This window comes from Phodopus roborovskii, unplaced genomic scaffold (genome assembly GCF_943737965.1).
Source record: "Phodopus roborovskii unplaced genomic scaffold, PHOROB, whole genome shotgun sequence".
NCBI lineage: Eukaryota > Metazoa > Chordata > Mammalia > Rodentia > Cricetidae > Phodopus > Phodopus roborovskii.
The window spans coordinates 33,257,850-33,281,791 of record NW_026125052.1 but is presented as its reverse complement, the minus strand read 5'-3'; the positions used below and the strand labels follow the sequence as shown (position 1 = coordinate 33,281,791).

General features: G+C 48.1%; 1 protein-coding gene across 1 annotated transcript in view; it reads right to left on the bottom strand.

Moving 5' to 3' along the window:
- The window catches only part of Rptor (regulatory associated protein of MTOR complex 1), a 228,170-nt gene that overhangs the window by 167,935 nt on the left and 36,293 nt on the right, over window positions 1-23,942 (bottom strand). Inside the window, exons 2-3 of the mRNA XM_051181740.1 lie at window positions 7,332-7,434; window positions 545-627 (exon numbers count right to left, since the gene is read on the bottom strand). Of these exons, the coding sequence (XP_051037697.1) occupies window positions 545-627; window positions 7,332-7,434 (186 nt within the window). The remainder of the gene's footprint in view (window positions 1-544; window positions 628-7,331; window positions 7,435-23,942) is intronic.

The following is a 23,942-nucleotide window of genomic DNA, read 5'->3' as shown; positions in this document are numbered from 1 at the left end:
ACATAAGCAACAAAGACATATTGATTGGCAGCTGACTATGCCTGAAAGGAATCTCACCTTCTGTATTAAGCTAAACACATAATAGGTGCTAGGTGCTCTTCCCCTGCATCTCAACACTTAAGGCAGGAAAGCTCACTCTCTCTAACTGATGGTGTAAAAAAATTACTGAAAATTCATCTTTCCGTGCAAAATTAAAGTCTCAAAGAACACTTAGCCAGGTGGTGGTGGTGTACACCTTATTCCCAGCACTGGAAGGCAGAAGCAGTTCGAGGCCAGCCTGGTCTACAGCAGGGTTACACAGAGAAACACTGTCTCGACTTTTTTATATAAGTTTCCTAGGGGAAAGTTACACAAAACAAACAGACCATGGTGTGCACCACTCACAAGCACCATGACCTACAGTGGGAGGCTGTGCAGGGACTGACAGGTAACAGGAGCCTCGAGGGCAGGCCCTTACTGGATGACCTGGGAAGAAGCCAAGGCTCTCGTTCAGTTTAAAGCAAGGAACCATGACTGAGAACAGAAAGGCAAACAGCAGGCTTACCCTTGGCTGCCAGTTCTCATATTGCTTCTGTAGATTTGCACCGATGGTTTCCAGCGCTTTCTGAGGACCCATAGACAGAGGATCTGTAGAAGCAACAAAAACAGAGTTCAGTAAATGTGCACGTCCTCTTCTACAACGCCGTAACCTTTGACAGACACGTGTCCAGGCCTCAGTTTTATCCGTGCTCAACCAGAAGCAGAGCTGATAACGCACACTGAGCAGGACAGGCTGGCAACCTGGCAGCCAGCCACTCCTGTTCAGCACCTGCCATCCTTCCCACTCTTCTGCTCTGCTGCTGCTCTCGAGCAGAGAGGCCGGCTGCTATTCCACTGGGATTCCATATTAAAGCCACCCTCCTGTATGCAGGGAGGGAGGGAGGAGATGGAGGGAGGAAGGGGAGCATCTTCTATGCTAACAACCCTTAGCCTACAGTTCTCACACCTGTCCTCTCAAGACCCATTGCCAGTCTTTAAACATCTGATGACCCCAAAGAGCTTGTCTGTTGATTACACCGTATTAGAATACGAGAGCCAGGCAGAAGGATCACAAGTTCAAGGCCAGCCTATGCTACAAAAGCAATGAGCAAATGAGAGATAAAAGGAGTATTTGATTCATACAGGAAAAATTATTTTATCTTTATTCATTCATTTAAACATGACAAGCTGGGACTGGGAAATGGCTCAGCAGTTAAGCGCACTTGTTGTTCTTGCAGAGGACCTGGGTTCAGCTCCCAGCACCCCTCATCACAGCTCATAACCATCCCTAACTCCAGTTCTTGAAAATCTGATGCCTTCTGGCCTCCTGGATCAGGCAGTACAGGCATGCATGTGAGCAAAACACTCATATATGTAATCATCTTTTTTGAAACTACACATGATAAATTCACTATGTTAACATGAATATTTATAATGAAAAAATGAAAGATGCAGCTCAGTTGGTAGAATGCTCTGCCTATGTGAAGGAAGCCCTGGGCTCCACTGTCAACTCAACAAAAAACAAGCATGGAGGTGCAGGCCTGCAATCTCAGCACCCAGACAGATTCAGGAGACCAGAAGGCAAGGTCAATCTCAGCTGCATTAGAAGCTCCCAGCCAGCCTAGAGACCCTGGATTGAGATAACAGCAAGAACAGGCAAGCACCAAGTTTAGTGAGAAGAATGTGATTGTTGTAGTGTCTTCAGTGTCTAAATGAAGAGTTGGCAGCTGGACTCTGGGTCTGTGTTCACCTCCCCTGACATTTGTTGTTGAGGCTGATGCCTATGGAGAAAACCACTGAACTCACACGGCCACCATAGGGGAGGGGAGACCTTAAAAAGCAGTGATTTAGTGGCCATGGCTCTTTCCTCTGCAAGATTACTTGATATCCGCTATTTGAGGCATGGCACTCAACTGAGCTGGCCTTGTGGCACCCCTTTGGAAAACAATGTTCATTGCGTGATACAGATCCCATTTCACTCCCTGATGTTTCTAGAACAATCCACACTCACTGACACATCAAGGCGGCACCAAGGTGGCAGATACAAGTTTCCAAATTCTAATACTTTATTTGAAATCTCAAATTTTATCAACGTCAGCTGATTTCCTTAAAGTGACCACCCACTTCATTCACATTCTAGAATGCATGTGCCTTTCCCACAGGTGAAGACAGGAGGCCATGAAAAACGCAGCAGCTCAGCTCCTGCTTTGTAGGAGCTGCTGGAAGATGCTAGGGGTGGCCAGTTCTGCCCATGGCTTGGGGCTCTCACAGACTCTAGTGTCATCACACAAAGTATCAGAAGCATTCTTGGGAACTGAAATTTAAGAAATCTGTTAATGCATTTCTGATTTACCAAAGATTATCTTTTAAAAGCTGGATTTTTTTTCCTTATTTAATCTGTATTCATAATTAACTCCACAACCCAGCGAGACGTAGGGAGAATAAGGAAACCAAGGAAGCCACGGCAGCGAGGGCACCAAGGTAAGGGGGCACTGCAAGCATCTGGGGCGTGGGAGTGCTGCCCTGGCTGCGCAGACACGCACACAGAAAAGCATCAGAGCTGGCCGCAGTCTGTCCGTCCTATCAGACTTCTAAGTGGCCTCGCCACTCCTCATCCAAAGCACTCCTCGGCTTTCACAATGCTCATACCGCCTTTACCTTCCCAAAGGCCACATCTGCCATCTAGCCACTCCATCTTACAGTCAACATCCTTAAAGCATTTTAAGATGGGTGCTACAACCTCTAACCCAAGCTCCAGAAGAACCACACTGCTGAGGGAGACCTTGTGAGAGACTAACACAGACGTGACATCCAGTCTCCACTTCTCTTTGCTCTATGGAAACCTGGAACAATCCTGGGGACCCCAACCCATAGGCCATGACTAACACAAGGCAGGGACTGACCATATCCCGAAAAGAAAACCCTTGTACGAGGTGGGGGATCTCGTGTAGGGTAGATGAAGCTCTCCAGTGACCCGGCCCAAGGCCATGTACGGCACTGACAGTGCTACCGGTCAGGCAACAGCAACACTTGTGTTCTTTGTCCTTTGCTTACTGTCACCGTCACACGTACACCCTGACATGGTGCCCAGGCAGACTATGCTTCTGAAGCACTGCATTCTGCCGCCACCACTGCCATCACTGACGGCACTCTGGAAGGCTCTGTGAGACTCTGCACAGGCTGGTGGGCTCCTGTGTCTGGTTCTGATCCTATAAAGCAGGACCCCAAAAGGAGAGAAGTCGTTTGCTGAGCCCAGACACTCACACTCAGACGGGCATCAAAAAGAACACACGCTACCAAGAGCGTGCCGGGTGTGGTAATGTGGCTGCCCTTGGCTTCCGGGCCCATGCTCCGCGGGGGTCTGCTACCATGGGTGCGGTGGGTTTGGGAAAAGCCATCTGATGAAGCTGACCATGCACTTGGATTAGGTACAGCCTTCTGGATGCAGACTGAATCACAGGCTCCTGTATGGAGGCCATGTTCAGCCTCCCATATGCAGACTGCACCACAACACAAATACAAAAGCAGAAGTGACACAGCCCCCAGCTCAAAGAACCTTTGTAGTCCTCTGTGCCTTGTAGTTAGCAGACACTTAAGCATTTGCTAATTGACTTATTAGTAGAGTACTGCCTACTGGATGGAGTGTAAATCAGAGCGTCTTTCAAGGATCCCTCCATTAATTAGTTGCATAACCTTGAATGACTAATTTTTGATTGAGAAAATACATAATAGCAAAAGGGCTACTTTGAAATTAGGAATGGCTCTTGATGATTGCATCTTATTAATCATAATGTCATCTCTCCATTTTGTAATTAGTGGCAAACACAGTGCAGGTCCACTGCAGTCTGCCTCGTGCTAGGACCTTTCAGCCCTGGAGGGGCTAGGATCCTAGGGCAGACACTATCATCCACAGCTGGCCTGGTCCTCCCTTTAAAAAAAACAAACTCACTGTCCACGTGACTACAGAACAACCACAGCCTGCCAGGAGCCACAATACTTTACAACCGACTTCAAATACAGCCTCTGGGATTATGTCCCCTGAAAAGGACTGAGAGAGGAGAGTACAGGTGGCTGTGCTATCCTCCCTCAAAGGGGAAGGGACACTAACCTAAGATACTGGCACAACAGGACAGAGAATGAGGTGTTCCAAACTAGGAGTCCCCAAGAGCAGAGGCTCCAACTGCCTCTGGAGCTTTGCAACAGGCCAAAGAGCCACTGGTGACAGCTATGCCCACCTCGCCTGCAGCTCCAAGCTCAGCCCTGCTGAGGCCAGCTGGTCACTGTCCTGTGTGCAGCAATGCCCACTTCACCGCCACCATACTGGTCTTCAAGGCCACATGGTGACTGGCTCTGACCTGCGGTGCCAGTCTGCTCTGCCCAGCCAGTAGCAGACAGACACACTGTCTCAGTCCATCTGCAGGGCTTCTGGGTAATGGGGGCCACCTGTCCAAATAACTCTGTGGGGCTAACAGGAGCACCATGCCTGGGGCAAACCTCTTCTCCTGACAGCTCACAAACCCCCGGCTCCAGAGTCCTCGCTTCCATTCAGCAGTGTGGCCTGCATTCTGCTGTCAGGCCAACAGTCCCACGCACCAGTTAGTGGACTGTATTCGTATTACTGCTACAGCATTTAGTTTAAAACCCAATGGCCTCTAGTGCTTTTCTGAAAAGAGACAGGAGTTGTTTCCAGACAGCAAAACAGAGTTTGTAAAGCAGAGGAATGGGGACCTGCCATTGCTGCTTTTACTCTGACAGTCACAGCTCATGCCCTGCCCATCTGGGAGAGGTGACAGGAAGGTCTGTGCCTTACTTTCTCCTCAGAGTCCCTTGACTGACACTCTCTCCAGGCAGCCTTGGGACCCTCTGTCATGTGCTCAGGTGGTTTAAACAACAACACAAAAGCCACCTCGCACAGGTCCAATATTCTTCAGGCTCCATCCAGACCCCTCATCTCTGAGACCTGAGCAGTCTCAGGCAGCTCAGGGTCCCCTTCCTACCAGGCCACACTCACATTCAGCTCCCAGCAGAGCTCTGGGCTGTGCTTCAACAACTACCTGACACAAAAGGTCTAATCTGTTAGATGGAGTGAGAACATGTGTATTCTACTATCTGATGCCTGCTAGACATCAGCCCTGACTGCACAGCAACCCCAGAGGCCAGCAGGCTCAATAACAGCTAACGGGCACACTTGCTATGCCCTCTCCGACCACACAGGTGGGTGCAAGAGGCGCTTGGCACCCAGCTGTGCTGAGAGGGGAGTCTTGCACGGGGGAGAGTACCAGCTAACACTATGTTGTAAATATGTCACCCCGAATCCTGTTGGAACATAAGCTTGACAGTGCCGAGGGGTGGGGCATGCAGGGAGAAGAGATTAAGTCACAAGGGCAGAGTACCTAAGACTAGCGATGGACACCTTCTACACCCTTTTGTCCTAACCCAAGTGAAACAGTGATCAAGGCATCATCATCTCAGGGGCAGAAACCAGACACCAGACACACCATGTGCCACCATCTTGACTTGAGTTTTACATTCTTCAGAATTGTGAACCATAAACTTCCATTATTTACTAAGAATTTCCTAGTCTCCTGTTTTGTCATAGTAGCACAGGCAAACTAAAACAGTTTGCCAAGGGCCAGTCCCAAGTCTCCACCAAGACAGACCTTCCCAGCGAAATTTCTGGTGGTCAGGCCGACCCTGAGGACTCCAGAAGCGCCTACCCATGTAAAGTAAACATGCTCTCCCTCCCCAGCTGACAGGCCATGCCTGAACCTAAAGCACTGTCTGGCAACACCTTTTCTGGAGAACAGGGCACACAAAGGATTGTCCCAGTGCTAACAAGCAAGTGTTAGCTCAGGGACAAACGGCCAGTGATGGACAGGGAGAGATGAAGCCCACAGACCACCTCACATGGCTGCAGAGTACAGCAGCCACAGTACAGCAGCTGTTTTCTGAACCCTGCAGGCCAAACCTCAGAGCCACTATAGAGCCAGGCTGCTGCGGGAGGCCTAATCAGGGCCCATGCTGGCCAGACTGTGCAGCAGAAGACAGGCCTCACCTGACTGCAATCCCCCGGTTCCACCCCATAAGGAGCAAGCTGTTAAGAGACTCCTTGAGGGTAGACCTAACACTGAAGAGTTAGTTCCCAAGCAACACAATGAATCAGGAAGAATGTTCTCTGCTTGCAACTTTGGAAACTTAGCCCCCCATGCAAGCATCAGCTGAAGCAAGTCATTAATATTCTTTCTTCATATCCCACATTGTCAAGTCACAAGAGCCCAGCCCAGCCCAGCCCAGCCCAGCCCAGGCCCACCTCTAAGTAAAATTCAAATACAAAGTTCTCAATTTAGGAAAGCATATATCCTTCTGAATGGATTAGCCAGGTGTGGAGGTGCCCAACTGTGATGGAGGCAGGGGATCTTGAGGCTGAGGCCAGCCTGGTCTACCAGTGAATTCCAGGGCAGTCAAGGCTGTTACACAGAGAAACGGGGGGGGGGGGGGGTCCCCCAAGGCCACCATGTACTCACAGAACAACTCAGAGCAAACTTTTCTTCTGTATCTCAGTTTCCTCAGCTTCAAGGTCAGCATTGTGGGGTATATTTCAGATTAATGCCCTTTAATGTTCTTTTTTTTTTTTTTTCAACATGGTATTGTGAAAATAACCTTTATAAGATGTATTTTTATTATATGAAAATGATGTACAAATATTGAAGGTTGTCTATAATTTATTTTCATTAGTATAGTTAAAATTTTTTGAAATAGTAAACATTTGCAATTGGTTACAAAAACAAAACCAAACAAACGAAAACAGGCAGGAGTGCGATGTCTCAGCAGGTAGACAGGTGCACTTGCCTGAGTTCCATTTCTAGACCCCACTGTGAATGAAAGGAGAACTGACTCCCAAGTCTACACTGCTGCATGCACACACACATGTGCACGCACAAACTCAAGCGCGATGCCCTGATGTGGGGCTTGGATGGGAGAGCTGCAAATCACCCTTACTGCACTGTAAGCATGAGTACCCTGCCACCGTCTGATATGTGCCATAATGCTGTGATTAAAATTCATCAATTCACCTTTACTACAAATATATTTACATACAAGTAGGGGTTGGTCACTTTTTCAGAAGTGTGTGTACCTACCATTATATACCATGTATAGGCACAAGCCATATACCAACCAATTTTAAAGGGGAAAAGAAGAAACCAATAGCTGATATTTTATTGTTCCCCTGGAAATTTTCTGTACTGCAAAATAAAGGTTAATGCATCTAAAACAACCGTTTACAAGGGTCGAAGGGAGGGGCTGACACTTACCAATCCAGCATTCCAATCGCGCACAGGGTGTGGTCTTCACCACATCTGGAGGATCCACGCCCACATTCAGGCACAGGACCAAGGCCACACTGACTGTCTTCATCTGGAAGGCACAACAGAGACAGCGTTTCAACATGCACTCCAGGTGTGTCCCCAGAACACTTGGCTTCTCCCTGGCCCTGCCCTCCCCAGTCACTTGGGCGCTCTGCCCCTACACCCCAGGTTAGCCCACCTCTGAAGGGCAGGGCAGTGTGTTGAAAGCAGTGAGTGCAGGAGCTTCCTTCTAATGAACCTCCAGAAGCACAATCAACTGATCAAAAAACATCACCTCTTAAAATGATCCCCACATCACAGCTTCTTCCAGCCACCTGCTGGGGGTGGGGGGCAGTTTGCTACATCAGTAACTATACTGTTACACGGCCTGTGCCTCATACCTCATCCCCTCTCACAGACTATCTCCACAGTGCCTCCTGGCTCTGCAGTAAGTCTTACTGTGCTGTGCTAAACTTCTAAGATAATGCTCCCAAAACAGGACAGCAATAGCCTTCTTCTAGAGAGGCTGTCGTGCATTTCAAGAGATGAGTCTAAAGGTTTGTGGAAAAACAATGTCTCTGCCATCCCTCTCTCCCTGCACACCCACCCACAAGAGCATCTTCCACAGATAGAACTATAACCCTGAAAACAGGCTCTTCCCCCACTGTCAGAAGGAGAGGTGGAAATCAATCAGAGGGTAAAAATAACGGCATTTTCTAGTTAGCTTCCAATATGCAAGTGACCACCATCGATAATCCCACAGAGCTGATCAATTACTTTATTGCAGACTCAGCCTGAGGAGGTCTAAAATGAGACCCTTCCTGCAAACACCTCTGCCATCTTGCTTGGGACAGCCTGAAGTCTTGACTGTTATGACAAGGGGGCCTACAGAGCACAGAACCAGATCTTGGATCAAGCTTTGCTCGATCATCACAGCCCCCTTTTTCTACGGACGCACACATTAGGTTCTCTAATAATAAAAGAGTGATTCTCCGTCCTCAGTGTCCCTTACTCAAAACCACCTGCAGTCAGAGAACAGAGCATGGAAACTAACAGAATAAACAGCCCACAGCTCTAAATGCACCCCACCTGGAAACTCCTGTACTTGGGGTACATATCCGCCATTAAGTCGGCCGCCAGTATCTGTGTGACCACGCCCATGTTCAAGCAAGGCTTGTCATGGTTCCAAAACACAGGAAGAGCAAACTGCCAATCAGACAAAACAAAAGGAAGCCAGAAGGGAGTTCCAGACAAAGTTGAGAGCTGGTGGGGTGACTCAGCTGATAAAGGTGCTTGCTGCCAAATCCAAGGACCTAAGTTCAATCCCTAGGGCCCACACGGTGAAAGAAGAACATCGATTCTGTCAATCTGCACTTGTGGCATGGCACGCGCACGCACACATGGGGGAGGGGGGCTACGGTGGAGAAGAGGCCCACGTTTACAGAACCACACCACAAGAGGGGACTCACAACTGGGCTGCTTCACTGCTCTCTCGTCATGCGGTTTACATACACACCGCATAACAGGTATTTACAGATGGGTACATATGAGGGCTCAGGGTGTCCTGGCAGCCACTGGGGTCTCAGAACATGTCACCATGGACTAAGGGGACTGCCATAGACTGTCTGATTCACCACAGCTGCAAAGAAAACATCCCTCAAACTGACCTCCTGTCTCACACCGAGGCCACAGGAAAGCGCCTTGTCTGTGGCGCCCCTCACAAGCGGCTCCTCTCCTGGACAAGCTCAGCTGTAACGGTCCTAGGAGTTTTGCTTCCCCAACACCTTACCCTGCAGCCCTGTGCGTGCGTGCAAAGAGAAGTGACAAGATGACCTGCGTGGCGCTGGCTCGGTGACTTGCCACAGTCTTTTACTCAAACCCCACAAGCTCACAGCTCAAGTCTGGAATCTGCCCCGTTCCAGTCATCAGCAATGACGTCTGCTACTAAGTGATGCTAACAGGTGTCTCAATTACAGCTTCAACACCTTACAAAGGCACGGGAAAGAGAGAGTACAAGGACAGAGAAGGGGGCCGGGGTATTGATACAGCATTCAATCTGACTTATTTACTTATTGTAGTCCTCAGTTAATATGTTCTGAGTTAATTACAAAAAGAAGAACGCCCCTCAAGAGCTAAGCAAATGATTCTATCAGTAAAATGTTTATGGCACAAGCTTGAGGGTCTAAGTTCAGCTGACCAGCATCCACATACGAGTTAGGTTTGGTGGCTCGTGCCTTTACCTCCAGCATGGGAAAGATAGACAGAAGGATCCCAAGGCTTTACAATTCACTGGCCATCTATACAGCCATGGGGGAAGTCACCGTCACATAGGATAAGATGGAGGCCAGTAGAGAAGACACTCAGTGCTCACTTCTGCACATATGTACATGTGTACACACACACACACACACACACACACACACACACACACACAGTCTTATAATGTGAGATGCTCAGATGAAAACAGAATATTCCTTCTTCAGTCCTGTGACACAACCCAGCACACCTGTCAACAGCATACCTCCTACACTCACGGGATCACTGCTCCTGCTCCAGAACTAAACAGCAGCAGAACCTGGCCTGGGCACTGATATCAGCCTAAACTATGCTTCCTATAAAAACACCACAAAACCTCAAATATACTAACACATAAATTAGAAAACAGATTCCAAATCTAAACAGATCACTACTAAATATTCTAATCCAATCAAGTATACCTTATTCTGCAAATTTTAACCATGTTGGCACAGACTGTATAGATGCTTAAGTTCAACTATACCTAAAATGTCTTTTTGGCATTTCATTTCATTTATATGGCAACTGCATTCCAAAAATTCTACATTAATGATTTTCAATACAGTCATAGAAAGGTTTTCATATAAAGGCTATCAAATTTAATGTACCAAAAACTACAGAATACTGCATGAAATAACCATCTTGGAAATTAAAGGGCTTTTTCTGAATGGAATATAACATAAAATGGCACAGTTCTTTCTCCAGAGGCTAATCTTGAATTTGAAAAGAATGTCACTTTGAAATCCACCCAGGCAAGATGGTTTAAGCCTGCATACTCAGTACTTAGGATGCTGAGGCAGGAGGAAAGTCATGAGTTCAAGGCCAGCCTGGGCTCCATAGTGAATTCCAAAACAGCTTGGATTACATGAGACTCTCAAAAACCAAAAATAACAACAACAAAAGCAAACAAACAAGAAGAACATCACTTCAAGAAAGTGTATAAATCAGGGGTGTTGGTGCACACTTTTATTTCCTGCACTCTGGAGGCAGAGGCAGGAGGATCTCTGAGTTTCAAGGGCAGTGTGGTTTACAGAGACTTCTAGGACTACATAGAGAGACAGTCTCAAAAAAATCAAAAGAGGGAGACAGGGAGGGAGGGAGACAGGGAAGGAGACAGGGAGGGAGGGAGGGAGACAGGGAGGGAGGGAGGGAGGGAGGGAGGGAGGGAGGGAGGGAGGGAGGGAGGAGCTGTTTAAGATCTCCAGTGGTGACCACTCCCAATCTGTACCTTCAGTCTCTCCAGGAGAAGCCAGGGACATGCAATGCGCTCTCAGTGTCGGGGTCCGAAAGGCCTCATGACCTGTCTCTCCTGGGCCATCCTAGAAGGAAGGAACCCTCAGGGACTAGGTCCCAGTCAAAAGCCTTGGGGAAACTATTTTAGGTGCGGAAAACAGGAGGCTGTGGTTGTTAACCTTAGTTCCTGAGAATTTCTCAAATTTCAGAAATCTGGTCCCGAGTCTCATGGCATATCCAGCAGCATCTGCAACAGCACTGTGTGTGTACTTACAAGTGGTAACGCTTACACTATGAAGTTTCCACTGAGTAAATGCTTCACCCACAGGCATGCCCAAAAAGACTGTGTACATAAGTGAGCAGAGCCTTGATATCAGGAGCATGGTGACATCTGCTACCTTCAAAGACCTCAGACAGTATTACAAGGGCGTTGTTGATGTCTTCCTTCTTAGCTGATCAACAAAGCCATTTACTGTTTGGAAGGCATGAGTGATCCAGCTACCTGGCCAAGTTTGAATGAAACTTCACAGGCCGCCATGCCCAACATCTACGCGGCCTCTGTGCAGGTAAGAAACACGAGGAAGCCAAGCTGCCCAACCTGAGCGGTCTGGGCCTACACCAAGTGCAGCTCGTGCAGCAACAGCTGAGCGTATGGAACAGATACAGAAAGCCAGCCTGAGGGTCAGCACTGATGTCACAAAACACTGTTCACCCACTTGTCTGAGGACAGAAACACCCACTCCCAAGAGTCCTCATTAGGATTTGGAGCATCAAGAAAACCTTAGCTGGGATGAGGCGACACAAATGCATAATTTATAAGGTGAGCAGGAAACTAGAACATAAAGCAAAGAGGAGGAGAGGAAAGGGGGAAGGAGAAGCCAGTTTGCCCCGACTCCCATCCAAAGACAGCGGGAAGCAGCGGGAGAGAGGCAAACAACAAGCCCAGAAAAAACCGTACATCAAACTGAGTGCCCTCCTGAGCAGCGGAGGGGGAGGGGGAGGGGAGACCCTGCTTTTTTGGGGGTGTTGTTTTTGGTTTTATTTGTTTGTTTTTGTCTCCCCCCCCCAAAAAAAACCCTCCCGTTCCTTACATGGGAACTGGAAACAAAGAGAAGGATACTGGAATTTATAAGCTTGGTTTGTTACTCTGAACCAGAATCCAAACTTAAATGTGCTTTCTTTAAAGGCCAAATTCTGTTCCAAAGACAAAGTCCATTCCCAGCCAAAGAGAAAGGAAAAGGCAAAGGGGAAGTTGGCGACACCAAAGTTAGCCAGTGGCAAGCTCAGTTGCTGCCTCAAAGGTGACCTGGGCCCTTCCTACACAACACCCAAGAGACCACTGAGCTTGCTTCCAACATAAGAAAGCCTTAAGGTATTTGTTTTCTAAGAGTCAAATTAAAGAACTGTATACAAAATAAGTTTTTAAAAAGCTATAGCTATAGCTTAAATCTACTAAAGAATGCCCTTAATTCTCTCTCTCTCTCTCTCTCTCTCTCTCTCTCTCTCACACACACACACACACACACACACACACACACACCATGCACATGTGTGTACACAAGCACACGTCAATGTAATATTAAGAGCACAAGATCTCACAAGCTGTTTGGCAGAAAAAAGGATAACCCCTTTTTCTTCTTTTTACTTAGCCCTTCAGGAAACCTGCTGTCAAATTTCCAACTATAAATACATTACTTCAAAAGAGGGATATAAAAATGATTTACCAGTATAACTAAAGGCTTTCTTCACAGGTGTGCATGCATACATATACAATTTTTACGCTGGGAAGATACAGAAAATAACTTGCTTGTTGGCTGAAGCCTCGATTTGTGCACTCTGTGTTTTGAGGTGGGGCCCTGGCCTGAGAATGGCAGCCCTGTGTGAGAGCCCCCAACAAAGCATGGATTGCTTCCAAGGTTACTCGAGGGTTGCTTCTCTGATAGAATGCTCACCCATGGCTTTAAGACTACTAATAAATTACAATTAGCAACACTGTCCTTACAGAGAGTCATTCACCCAAAATGTACTGTGCCGTCCATTCAGAAAAACAACATGAATCTCACCAAGGTGGCCAAGGAGGCTGCTTCCATAGCAGCAGCCTGGCTGGGCCAAAAGGACTTAGGAGGAGACTCCAAGGGGCCAACACTCACAGACTGCAAGAACGTGGTTTGCATAAGCAAGGCAAAAGAGATGCTTTTAAAAAACAGTGCCAAGTCCAGCTGGTGTGCAGCTCTATGGGGCATGTCTGGAGAACAATCTGCAAATGCCATGCCATTGCTTTTGACTGAGAGAAATCCTTTAGAGAAGCCACATGGACAGCCATGGGAATTCCCCACAGACAGATCCCAGGTAGAAAGAGCATAGTGTCTCCTAGGATGATAACAGACTCAAGACATTCATCAGACCAAATGGGAAAGAAAGACAATCGCCCAAGTGGAGTGGATGTGGCGCACACCTTTAATCCCAGCACTCAAGAGGCGGCGGCATAGACACACAGATCTCTAAATTCAAAGCCGCCTGGCCTACAGAGCAGTTCCAGGGGAGCCAGGACTGTTACCCAAAAAAAGTTTCAAAGGGAGGGAGGGAGGGAGGCAGGGGGAGAGAGAGAGAGAGAGAGAGAGAGAGAGAGAGAGAGAGAGAGAGAGAGAGAGAGAGAGAGAGAGAGAGAGAGAGAGAGAGAGAGAGAGAGCGCACTGCGGTTGGTTCCCTGGCTGGTTAAGCTTCCTCTCCATGTCTGGGCTTCCCTAGTTAACTAACTGCCTCATACGTGAATGGGTCCCATCCCCTCCCAATGAGTCAGGAATCAGGTTTTAAACTCAAACCACCAGGATACTGAACCTCACAGAGTCAATATTCACTGGCTCTCCAGAAGCTGCGGCTTCTTCCTAAAGCCTGAGAAGCCAGGCACTGTTGGTGTGGCACAATCCTTTCTGTTCAGCCTCCTAGAAGTGGATTTTGCCACCTACATAAAAACCAATGGCTTAGTGAATCTCACCTTAGTAAAACAATGTCAGAACACCATACCATGCCTGAGTTACTCAACAGCAATCCCAAATGAGAAACTGCCACATCACAGAGCCAAAGGTGGGAAGGATTATAAACAGGAAATAGAAAACAGCAGCAGTTCAATTTCTTTCAGGGTCCTGGAGATAAATCTGATAGCACACATGAATATCCTTTGGGGATTATGGACCACTAAACCAAACTGACCGCAGACCATGGCACATGATCAGGTCTGTGGCCCAGAATTTAACAAATGCAGGAAGTACACACTGCGCTGGATGCTGACTGAAGACCTGACAAGGTACACAACCTGGTCTTTCCTGTGCACTGCACGTGTGTCTGTGTGAGGGTGTCAGATCCCCAGAATTGGAGTTACACACGGTTGTTATCTGCCATGTGGGTGCCGGGAGTTGAACCCAGATCCTCTGGAAGAGCAGCCAGTGCTCCTAACCACTGGATCATCTCTCTTTATTTTTTAACTGACACACAAGCTAACTCTTTGCACGCTAGGCTTTGCGAACACTGTAACCTCTTCTTGGCAGCCATGGTCAAGTTCACTGTGTTCTTTAACAACATGGCTGTCCCCGGGCTACTTCTCTTTTTTGCTGTTTGCAGACAAAGTCCCAAAGACAGCAGCAAACTTTCATGGTCTGCGCACTGAAGAGAAAGGATGTGGATATGGTTCCCCTTCTCACAGAATTACTCAAGGGTTCCTGTGCCAGGGAAGTAACCTCACACACAGTAATGGCAATGGTGGCAAGTCCATCTATAGAGAGAGATCTTAGGATGGAATCGTCATCCTGAAGTGTGCAGAGCCTGGGAAACACTATACCAGACACCAAGGGTTCCCTTTTTCATCTGCAAGGTAGAATGGCTGGATGGCAACACATGGTCTTTGAGAAGGTGAAGGGCATTGTGGATGCCATAGAACCTCTAGACTCAGGACCTGCATGACCAGCTAGAAGACCACTGTTGCTGACCATAGACAAGCATCGTGTTGGGAAGTTACGGCCCCAACAAGTGCTGCCTGCTGCTGTGGTCCACTCCCTGCAAGAAGCTAAGGATTACAGAATATGTCAAGTGCCAAGCTGTTTGTAATCTTTAACTGGAACGGTAAGCAGCCACTAAAAAAACTGAGAGTCTCTAGTCATTAACACTTAAAGCGATAACAATAACTAGGCCCTCACTCTCAGAGCTTGGCACTGTAAAGCCACTGGGCCTTCAAGTCCAGCCCTAGGCTGTGGGCACTCGAGGACCTAGGGCTGCTAAGTAATGGAAGCGCTCACCTACACCCATGATTTCTACCTGTTGAGAACAAAAGGAGTCCGTGTGGCTAACTGCTAACAAGCATCTGGGTTTAATAAATGCCCATGGCCTATTTATTAGACGTGGCCGTGGGTCCGCCCCACAAACAAATCATCACCCTGTCCATTCCAGACAAGAATAGCATTCTGTATTCCCTACCTAAAATGCCCAAGGTCTCATGATTTTCCAAGAACGGTTCAGAACTCACCCTGCCAGAGTAAACTGAAGAACACTTGGCGAGGAAAGTGACCTTTGGTGTAGACAGAGTTCTTAGGCACACAAGCAGTGACAGGATCCAGGCCACCAGGAGTGGAGGCTAACATGCAGCAGAGTCACTGAAGGCTGCACAACACAGCAGGGAAGAGCCCATCCTGGTGGATAGTGAACGCTGAGATGCTTGTATACGCATATGTGCACGTATACATTTAAATATGTATGTGTACACACATATACATACACTGTGTGTATTCATATATGCATGCTGCATATGTACACATACATATATGTATAACACTATGCAAGTTTACATACACATATATGCATGTACGTATACACACACACACACACACACACACACACACACACACACACACGGGGGGGGGGGGGAGGTTGTGACAGGGTTTCTGTCCTTGTCCTGGAACTCGCTCTGTAGACCAGGCTGGCCTTAATGTCAGATCCACCTGCCCCTCTGCCCCCCCCAAGCGCTGGGATTATAGGTGTGCACCCCATGCCCAGCTCCTCTTTAAAATGTCTATACACAGTGCCTTACTTGCTGCACAAGTAATTTTCAAATCAGCTCCAATTAAAAACACAGAGACACGCACTGACACTTCAATTTACCCTGCAGTAACACACGGACTTCAAAGAGAAGTCAAAGCACTGCTTCGGCTTGGATGTTGGATGTCTTCCCCAGGGGCTTGGATGTTGGATGTCCCCAGGACCCACATGTCAAAGGCTTATTTGTCAAGATGGTAGTGAGGGAGGTCCTGGAACTCTGTAGAGCCTGCTATTACTGGGACTGTGTGACTGTGGTTGTGTCCCATCTGTGAGCCCCTGCTACTGTCCTCCGGTAACTGTGGCCCCGGGCACAGGACCACTCAACCCTGGATTCTCACAGCGGGCCCATTTCATTGAAGCAGCGCAGAGCTGGCTGACAGAGTCACCAGGAGAAGCTAGAATGAGAAGGGCTTCAGGGCCCTCAGCACTACACTCTGCAGACTGCACTGCCTGAGCTGAGCAAAAGCCACAGGAACACTGGCTCTGCTGAGGCACCTGTCCCACAGGTGGCCAGCTCTGTGGTAGGTTACTGACTCTTCCTATTATAAGTAGAAGCAACTGGCAAACGGGAATCCTCAGCCCTCCACCTCGAACAAGAACCCTCTGGACTGAGCCTAGCACACAAGATAAACGGCATGAGCAAAGCATCTGCAAAACGAGACAGGCCATGCTACAGCATATCTGGCCTGGAACCAAGAAAGCAAAGCAATTTAAAAAGCAGGCTCTTGTTTAAATAAATGTATTTAGTGTGTGTGCATACGTGTGTGTTTACACGCAAAGTCAGAGGACTGCTTGCCTGAGCTAGCTCTTTACTTTCCGTAAGTTGAGTCCCGGTGAAACTCAGGCCCTCAGGCTGGTGACACCACATTTACCTCCTTCTGTGCCATCTCACATCCCAGAACCAAGAAAAAGAAACATAAATCAGGCAGTTCTTGACAGATGGACAGATAGACGGACAGTGTGAGCCACACTTTCAGCACAGCCAGGGTGAGTGACCTGGCATCGGGCCAGGAGCTGCATGGCCATGAGTGCAGGAAATCAGGGTGTTGACTGCTCAATTCTCAAAACCTCTAAACAAACAAGCGATAGAGCAAGCTGGGCAAGTGTAACAGCTGTGGGCTCTTGGGGACGTGGCACAGTTTACAGCCCCAACTTTCAAATCTACTTGGCAGAAAATCTTTCAGAATGAAGGCTAGGAATGGGATGCCCTCTACCTTGACACAAACAAAATTAATCACAAAGATCCAAGTGAATGAAACTGCAACCAATTGCTTCCAGAAAGTTCTAAAAACTGTTGCACTCAGCAGACTACAAGCTGGGAACTTCAAACATCAGTCAGCACCGCTTTCCACCACTCCTGACTAACTGTCCACAGCATGACACAGCCATCAGTTAAGAGAACTTTCTGGACTTTGTGTCCTTCCCGTACAGAGAGGAACCCTGACAAATGAAGGGAAATCTCTTCAATGGGTTTGTTCTTCTCTGGGTGGGGACAGAGCCTGGAGGAGCATCGACCTCTGCAGTCACCACTGGGCACCTCTACAAAGAACCTGGGAATGAGCCTCCTGTAAACAGTGCTTCCCCGGGGCTGCCCCTAGGGGGTGGGCAACATTCTGTCTGTCTCTTAACTACCCTGACCCCCTCCTTCCCACAACTCCAGGCTCGCCCTCTTCAGTGAGCTGTGGTGACTAGGGATGTTACCTGGTGTGTGGGCAAGTCAGGCACGGACTTACTTCCATCATATTGTGGATCGAGCTTTTGCTACACACACAGGAAACAGAAGCAAATGTTTCCCGTTTTACTCAGCTGACTGTGACAAAGGTAGGTAAAAACAGGTTAAGGGGGAAAGGAGAAGGAAGGAGAGGAGAGAGGACAGAAGTGAAGAGGGAAACTCAGTAGCAAATGAGGGGAACAGCATCAGGAGCACCTGGTCCTCAGTGGGGCACCCCCCCCCAGCCTCAGGTAGGGGAAGCCCTGTTGGAAGGTGCCCTCCCGGGACGGGGCGGGGCGGGGCGGGCGCAGCAACGGAATGGGCTCTTAAGCGCAGCTATTTTTGTCGCTTGGTAAGCATCAGTTTTAATTTGTTTTAAAGTCTATTGCTGCATATAGCATTTGACATCTCTTTAAAAGAAACAAAAAAAAAAAAAAAAAACCACCTTCCTTACATATAAAAAGCCTATGATGGTTATCTTTTACTTCTTAACTTCCCACAGCTTAGAATCCCCTAAGAAAGACAGCATCAACTGAGAAACGGCCTGCAGAGGCTGTCCTGGCTATTAACTGATGGAGGAAGCGAAGATGTGTCCATCCCGTCTGTTTATTGCCTGTGATGTGTTGTGGCTGCCCTGCCCTGCCTTTGTGACTTCTTCCCAGTGACAGGCTGAGATGCAGGACTGTGGGTGAAGTGTGGACACCCACAGACTGCGGGCCCACTTGTCACAACACCTCTCCCCTCGTGTACCTGCGATAATTCCCAAACAAGAGCAAGCCTGCACACTGCCTGAGCACTTTGTTCACCATCTGCTTCGCTGCTTACCAAAACCGGAACCAGGCTTGACCTGTTCTCAAGCAGTGGCTCTCAGCCTTCCTGACACTGCAACCCATGACACAGTTACTCATGTTGTGGTGACCCACAACCACAGGATGATTTTCATTGCTCCTTCACAACTGTAATTTTACTACTGCTATGAATCGTGGTGTAAATATCTGGTCTGCAGGATGTCTGATAGGTGAACCCCTTTGAAAGGGCCATTCAACCCAAGGGCTCATGACCTACAGGGTGAGGACCACGGTTCTACCAGAAACACTGACAAACCATGTGACCTGCCTTAGACTCAGACAACATCCCTGAGCAGAAACAGACATACAGACCCCAAACAAAGTATACATAAACCCACTCTCCAGACACTGCGACTGACACAGGAACACAAGAGCAGTGACTCCATCTCCAGGTGGGCCACAACACAAACAGGAGAAGCCTTGGGAGCCCACAATACAGGCGGTGGCGGAGAAGAGCTGCTGGGCTAGGCACCCTGCACTATGCCCTCACCTCGGGCTGTGACACCCACTTCAATGGCACTTGCACACCCCTGTACACATTCCAGAAGGGCAGTGTGACAGACTGACAGCAGAGACCCAGAAGTGCTTCCAACACTGACCAGACATGATGGAGGGTAAACACCCCACTGTGAGAATCGATTTCAAACTCCAAACTGCTTCATGACCTCACGATCTGGAGCAATGGAGAAATACACAGGGAGGGAAAAAACTACAAATGTCCTATTTTATACAGCTTGAAAGGAAATGATGACAAAGTTGACTACACTGAAAGGTCAAGATTTTATAAGACCAAGACATACACATTTAGGATAAAGTGCATTTTATACATCAACAATGTATTGAGATCCATTGTTTTAAAAGGAAGAAAAAGAAAGGGCAAGGACAAAATCCATAGGAAAAAGAACAAAATGCAAACAGGTGATTTCCAAGAGAAAAGATCAAGTGGGCAGCACACAAGGCGAGGGCCTGCGCCACTAACCTCTCAAGGACGGGCACGGGCGTGCACCGCATGCACACACGCACACAGGCACGCAGGTGTACCCGAGCTTCCTGGACATGGAGCATAAACCAGCAGCTACAGTCAGTACTGTAGAGCTACATTCCAGGAACAGTGGCCGCGTCCTGAAAGACTCTGCAAAGGTAAAGCTGCCCTGGAAGACAGTGTGACGGTTTCTGGGAACCATGCACTGCACTCCTAGTCCTACGCATTCATCTCAGAGACGTGAGCGCTCCTGTTCGATGTCCTTCAGGGAATGAGTGGCTACATGGCCGCAGTTCATCCACATGGCAGACAACACTCGGCGATAAATAGGAACACATGATGGACAATGTGACTTGTCTATACAACACTCTTGAAATGACAGGACCACAGAGACGAAGGATTCCATGATTTCCTGGCTAAAACGTGTGTGCTATTGAGAGCAAGAAGGGGCATGGGATAAAATGCCACTGTGCGTGCCATCTGGGCTGGGAAGCTACAAAACAGCTTTTGGCTTAGGGTTTGGTTTGAAGCAGGTCTCACTGTATAGCTCAGACTGACCCGGAACTCAACCTCCCAGCCTCCCCCTCCTCGGTGCTGAGAGAACAGATGTGTACCAGCACACATAGATAGCCGCTACAGTTCTTTCTCAAGCAGAGGAAAAGATACCCGGGTTTCTACTATTCATTAAACCATATATGACTCCCCGATCATCTTAAATTAAAACGCTTAACTTAAGATTGAGGAGTGGTTGGTCTTTCCCATTTGCATTGCTGGAAACTGAATCTTAAACGGTGACTACGCCCTGCTTGTCAGCTCCCAACACCAGAGCATCTGCCAGCATCAGTAAACTATGGACCAAGCTACAATACCACAGTTTGTATTAACCACCCTAGGCAATTCCTCACTCAAATGCTGCTTTTAAAGCCACTGGGCCAGTTGTGGTAGACTATAATACCAGCACTGGGGAGGCTGAAGCAAAATGATCACAAGCCTAGTTAATACTGAAAAGACTCCTTAAAAACAAAAGCAAACCCGGTGCCCCTCACTCGGTTGGTGACAAGAGAGCTCCCCTAGAGCCAGCTTAGCACACCGGCCTGGCTGCTCCTCCTAACAGGATATTTCTGTTGCAGTGCGGGGCACACAGTCAGGCATCAAGAATGTGTCCAATCCCACATGATGTTTCTCTAGAATCACAGCAATTTTCTGCATCTTTGCCTCTTCCATCCAAAGACTAGCTCATTATTTTGTTTAATGACTATTATCTAAATTTATGAAGACTGAGAAAATTACTTGAACCACTTTTTAATGCAAACATATTTTATAGGTTCTTAATATTTAATTACAATTCAATGGTGCTCTCACTAAAGCAACTCCAGCCAGCATTTACCGTCTGCACAGGATGTAAGCTCGGGAAGTTCAGTTCCCGCCATTACTCCACACAAAATTCTAGAGAGGTGAGTCTTTTTGGACCCACCCTATCTGCTGCTTCTCTTAATGAGCACGACTCACCACACATCGTGAAAGCTAATGAGACTGTCTGATGGGGTGACACATGTGCTCATGCTCATGTGTTTAAACCTCTGACTCCCTTACCCTGTGTCTTACAGTGAGCCAGCAATCCAGTGGAAAAGGCAAATTAGTAGCCACCACAATGTGGGCATCCCTGCCTGCCTTCTGGAGCCTAGATTTCTGGTGCATGCCAGGCAGAGGTACACCCAACTAAGTGTCTACTGAGCCTTTGGGGGTGACACCACTTCATAAGTGTTACACAGCTTACTGCTGGGGAAGCTGAGCCATCACAGGTGACTAATACGGGGAGAGCACCCTTTGGGAGTTCACTGATGTCTTCCTGCAGACCTCACCCCGTCCCCAGACCCGCACGCACGCATACATGCACACACACCTGTTCCCTAGGATGGTTTTACCCCATATCCTTTTACTGCAATAAATCACTGTGAGTATTGATGAGTAGACCATCACATCAGGGACTAAGGGGTGGGAGGTCTGAGAACTTCAATCCAGCACCATAACTGTACAACAAATGATAATCAACTTTGTTCCCATCATTCCTTTAACTCTTCAAAACAGGCATCAACCCCAGCGATTACCACTTACCGCTTAGTGTATGCTAATGCTTGATTACAAACCACACCTGCCACTAGACCTGACATCCTGGGTAACCCATGGCTATACAAGATGTCCCTCATCCACTTTAACACTTTCTTGATAGGTTTCTCTTGGCTTGACAAGAAGACAAATTAGATTTTAAATTATTTTCAATTTTACTCAACAAAGTCCATAGGTCAGCTAGTCTGGATAAAAGTGAAATTATTCTTGTGGAATGAGATGTTTTCATGATAATGCTACACAGTGTAGAGCTGAGATGCTGCTGGACTGGCAGAACACTTGGCTAGGCTAGTATACAGGAGATCCTGGGTTCGATGCCCGGCACAGCATAAGCCGGGTGTGATAACATATACCTGTCTTCCCAGCACTGAGAGGTGAGTGCAGGAGAATCCTCACCTACACAAATTCAGATTGGCTACATTAGATGCTGTCTTTAGAAAAATGCATAATGATAAAATGAAGCGAGTGTGTCTGTAGTTCCTGCATTCGCTGCTCACCAGAGAAACCTGAACACTAAGTATGGGAAGAAGGAGCAGGCGCAAACACCTGCTCAGCAGACATCCGCTCGAGGAGCCCACTACTTCAGCTGTGTCCACAAAGGCAGGGACAGGGAAGGAGACCCAAATACGTGGATGGACGCTTCAGCAGCAAACAAGGTGTAGGAGCCTAGTGCCCCTACAGAGAGCGGAGCAGAGCATAGCAGGCTCCGTGTGCAGTGCGATACAGCAAGCAGCCTACACTCAGCGGTGTGCAAGCATCATCCGCTGCAGGGCTGTGCACTGTCGACTGTCCTTCCAGGGGCCCTCATGCTCCCCCACACCTTACTCCCATCCTGTGTAGATCTGCACAGCAGCATCTTTCCTGGACACAGCACATGTGGCCACAGAGCTGAAACGTAAGGATCTCCAGGAATGCGGTCTACAGAGCACGCCAGAGAGCCTCTCACACAACAGCAACAATCACCCTCGCAGTGCGCCTCAGCATCTTCAGACAAGGATGTTGTTGAGGATGCTCACTCCGTTAAGCTGTGTGACCTTCTAGTTTTAATTCCTTTTTTGTCTCCAAGTAAGAAGCAATGGAAGAAACGCAGCATCAAAAGTAGCTCAGGGCTGGGGAGAGCCCACACAGCCAGGCAGCTGGAGTGTGTTTGTACTCAGCTGGGGAGCTGGGGGTGGGTGGGGCCCCGAGGCTCAGTCCCTATCAGGAAGATAGCCTATCTCAAAAATAAATATAGAAGAGCAACAAGGAGGATGTCCTCTGACATGCATGCAAACATGCACGGGCATGTGCACACGCACAGACAGACAGACACAGACACACACACAATTTGTCAGCCTAGGCTACATAATGAGACCCTGTTTCAGAAAACTAAGGACTGGGACTATGGCTTACTGGCAAAAATTTGACTAGGGAGTTCAAGGCCCAGGAATCCTCCTCCACCACCACCGAGAGAGGCAGAGGGGGGTGTGCACAGGTGCTGGTCTTGGACTCCTTTATAGTTCCTCGTGAATATGAGGCCTCTGTTTAGAGTGCATTTAGCTGTGCTCCATTTCCTTTGTACACTTAGACCCAGCCCCTCCACAAGACCTCTGCAACAACTGCCTCTTCACCGCTGCCAAGGCCAAAGCTTCACTGTCCACACAGCATCCGGTCACTGGGGGTGCCAGGGACACACTTTTCTGCTCATTTGTGTGGAGTGTATCCGTCTTACAACACTTGGTCCCAAGAGTCTGAGCTGTTTTTACTTTCTTGAAAATTCCCTCCAGGATCAAACCAAACACAAAGTCAAACAAAACCAGCTCAGGATAAAGACTCCTCAATTTAACAGCCCCCTTCACGATGCCTCCCAACGAGCCAGGAGGACAAGTCTCTAGGTTAAAGACAACAGCTAAAATGGCAGCACCTTCATCTTTTCAGAGTGAATTGTATTTCACTTTGGGGAAACTGTGCAAGGAGGCAGAGTCCCAGCTGATCTCCCAAATTTCCGTCAATTTAAATAGGAGAAACAGTGTCAATACTATCCGGATTAAAATGCTGGAGGTTGCCTCTAAGGTGAGTTTGAAATGAGAGATCTCAACTATGAACACAACTGTGAAGAACTAAAAGAGAGAGAAAAACACGGATGACTGAGATGCTGATGGGATACAGGCCTGGACGCCCTTCCCTTCCGCAGCGGAGGCCCATTCCCACCCCAGACACATCCCTGCCTGAGACTTACAGCAAATACTGAAAACAAAAAGGGAAGCAGAGCCGCATGGTGCTGAGGGTTAAAGCGCGAGCAGAGAGAACACTCAAGG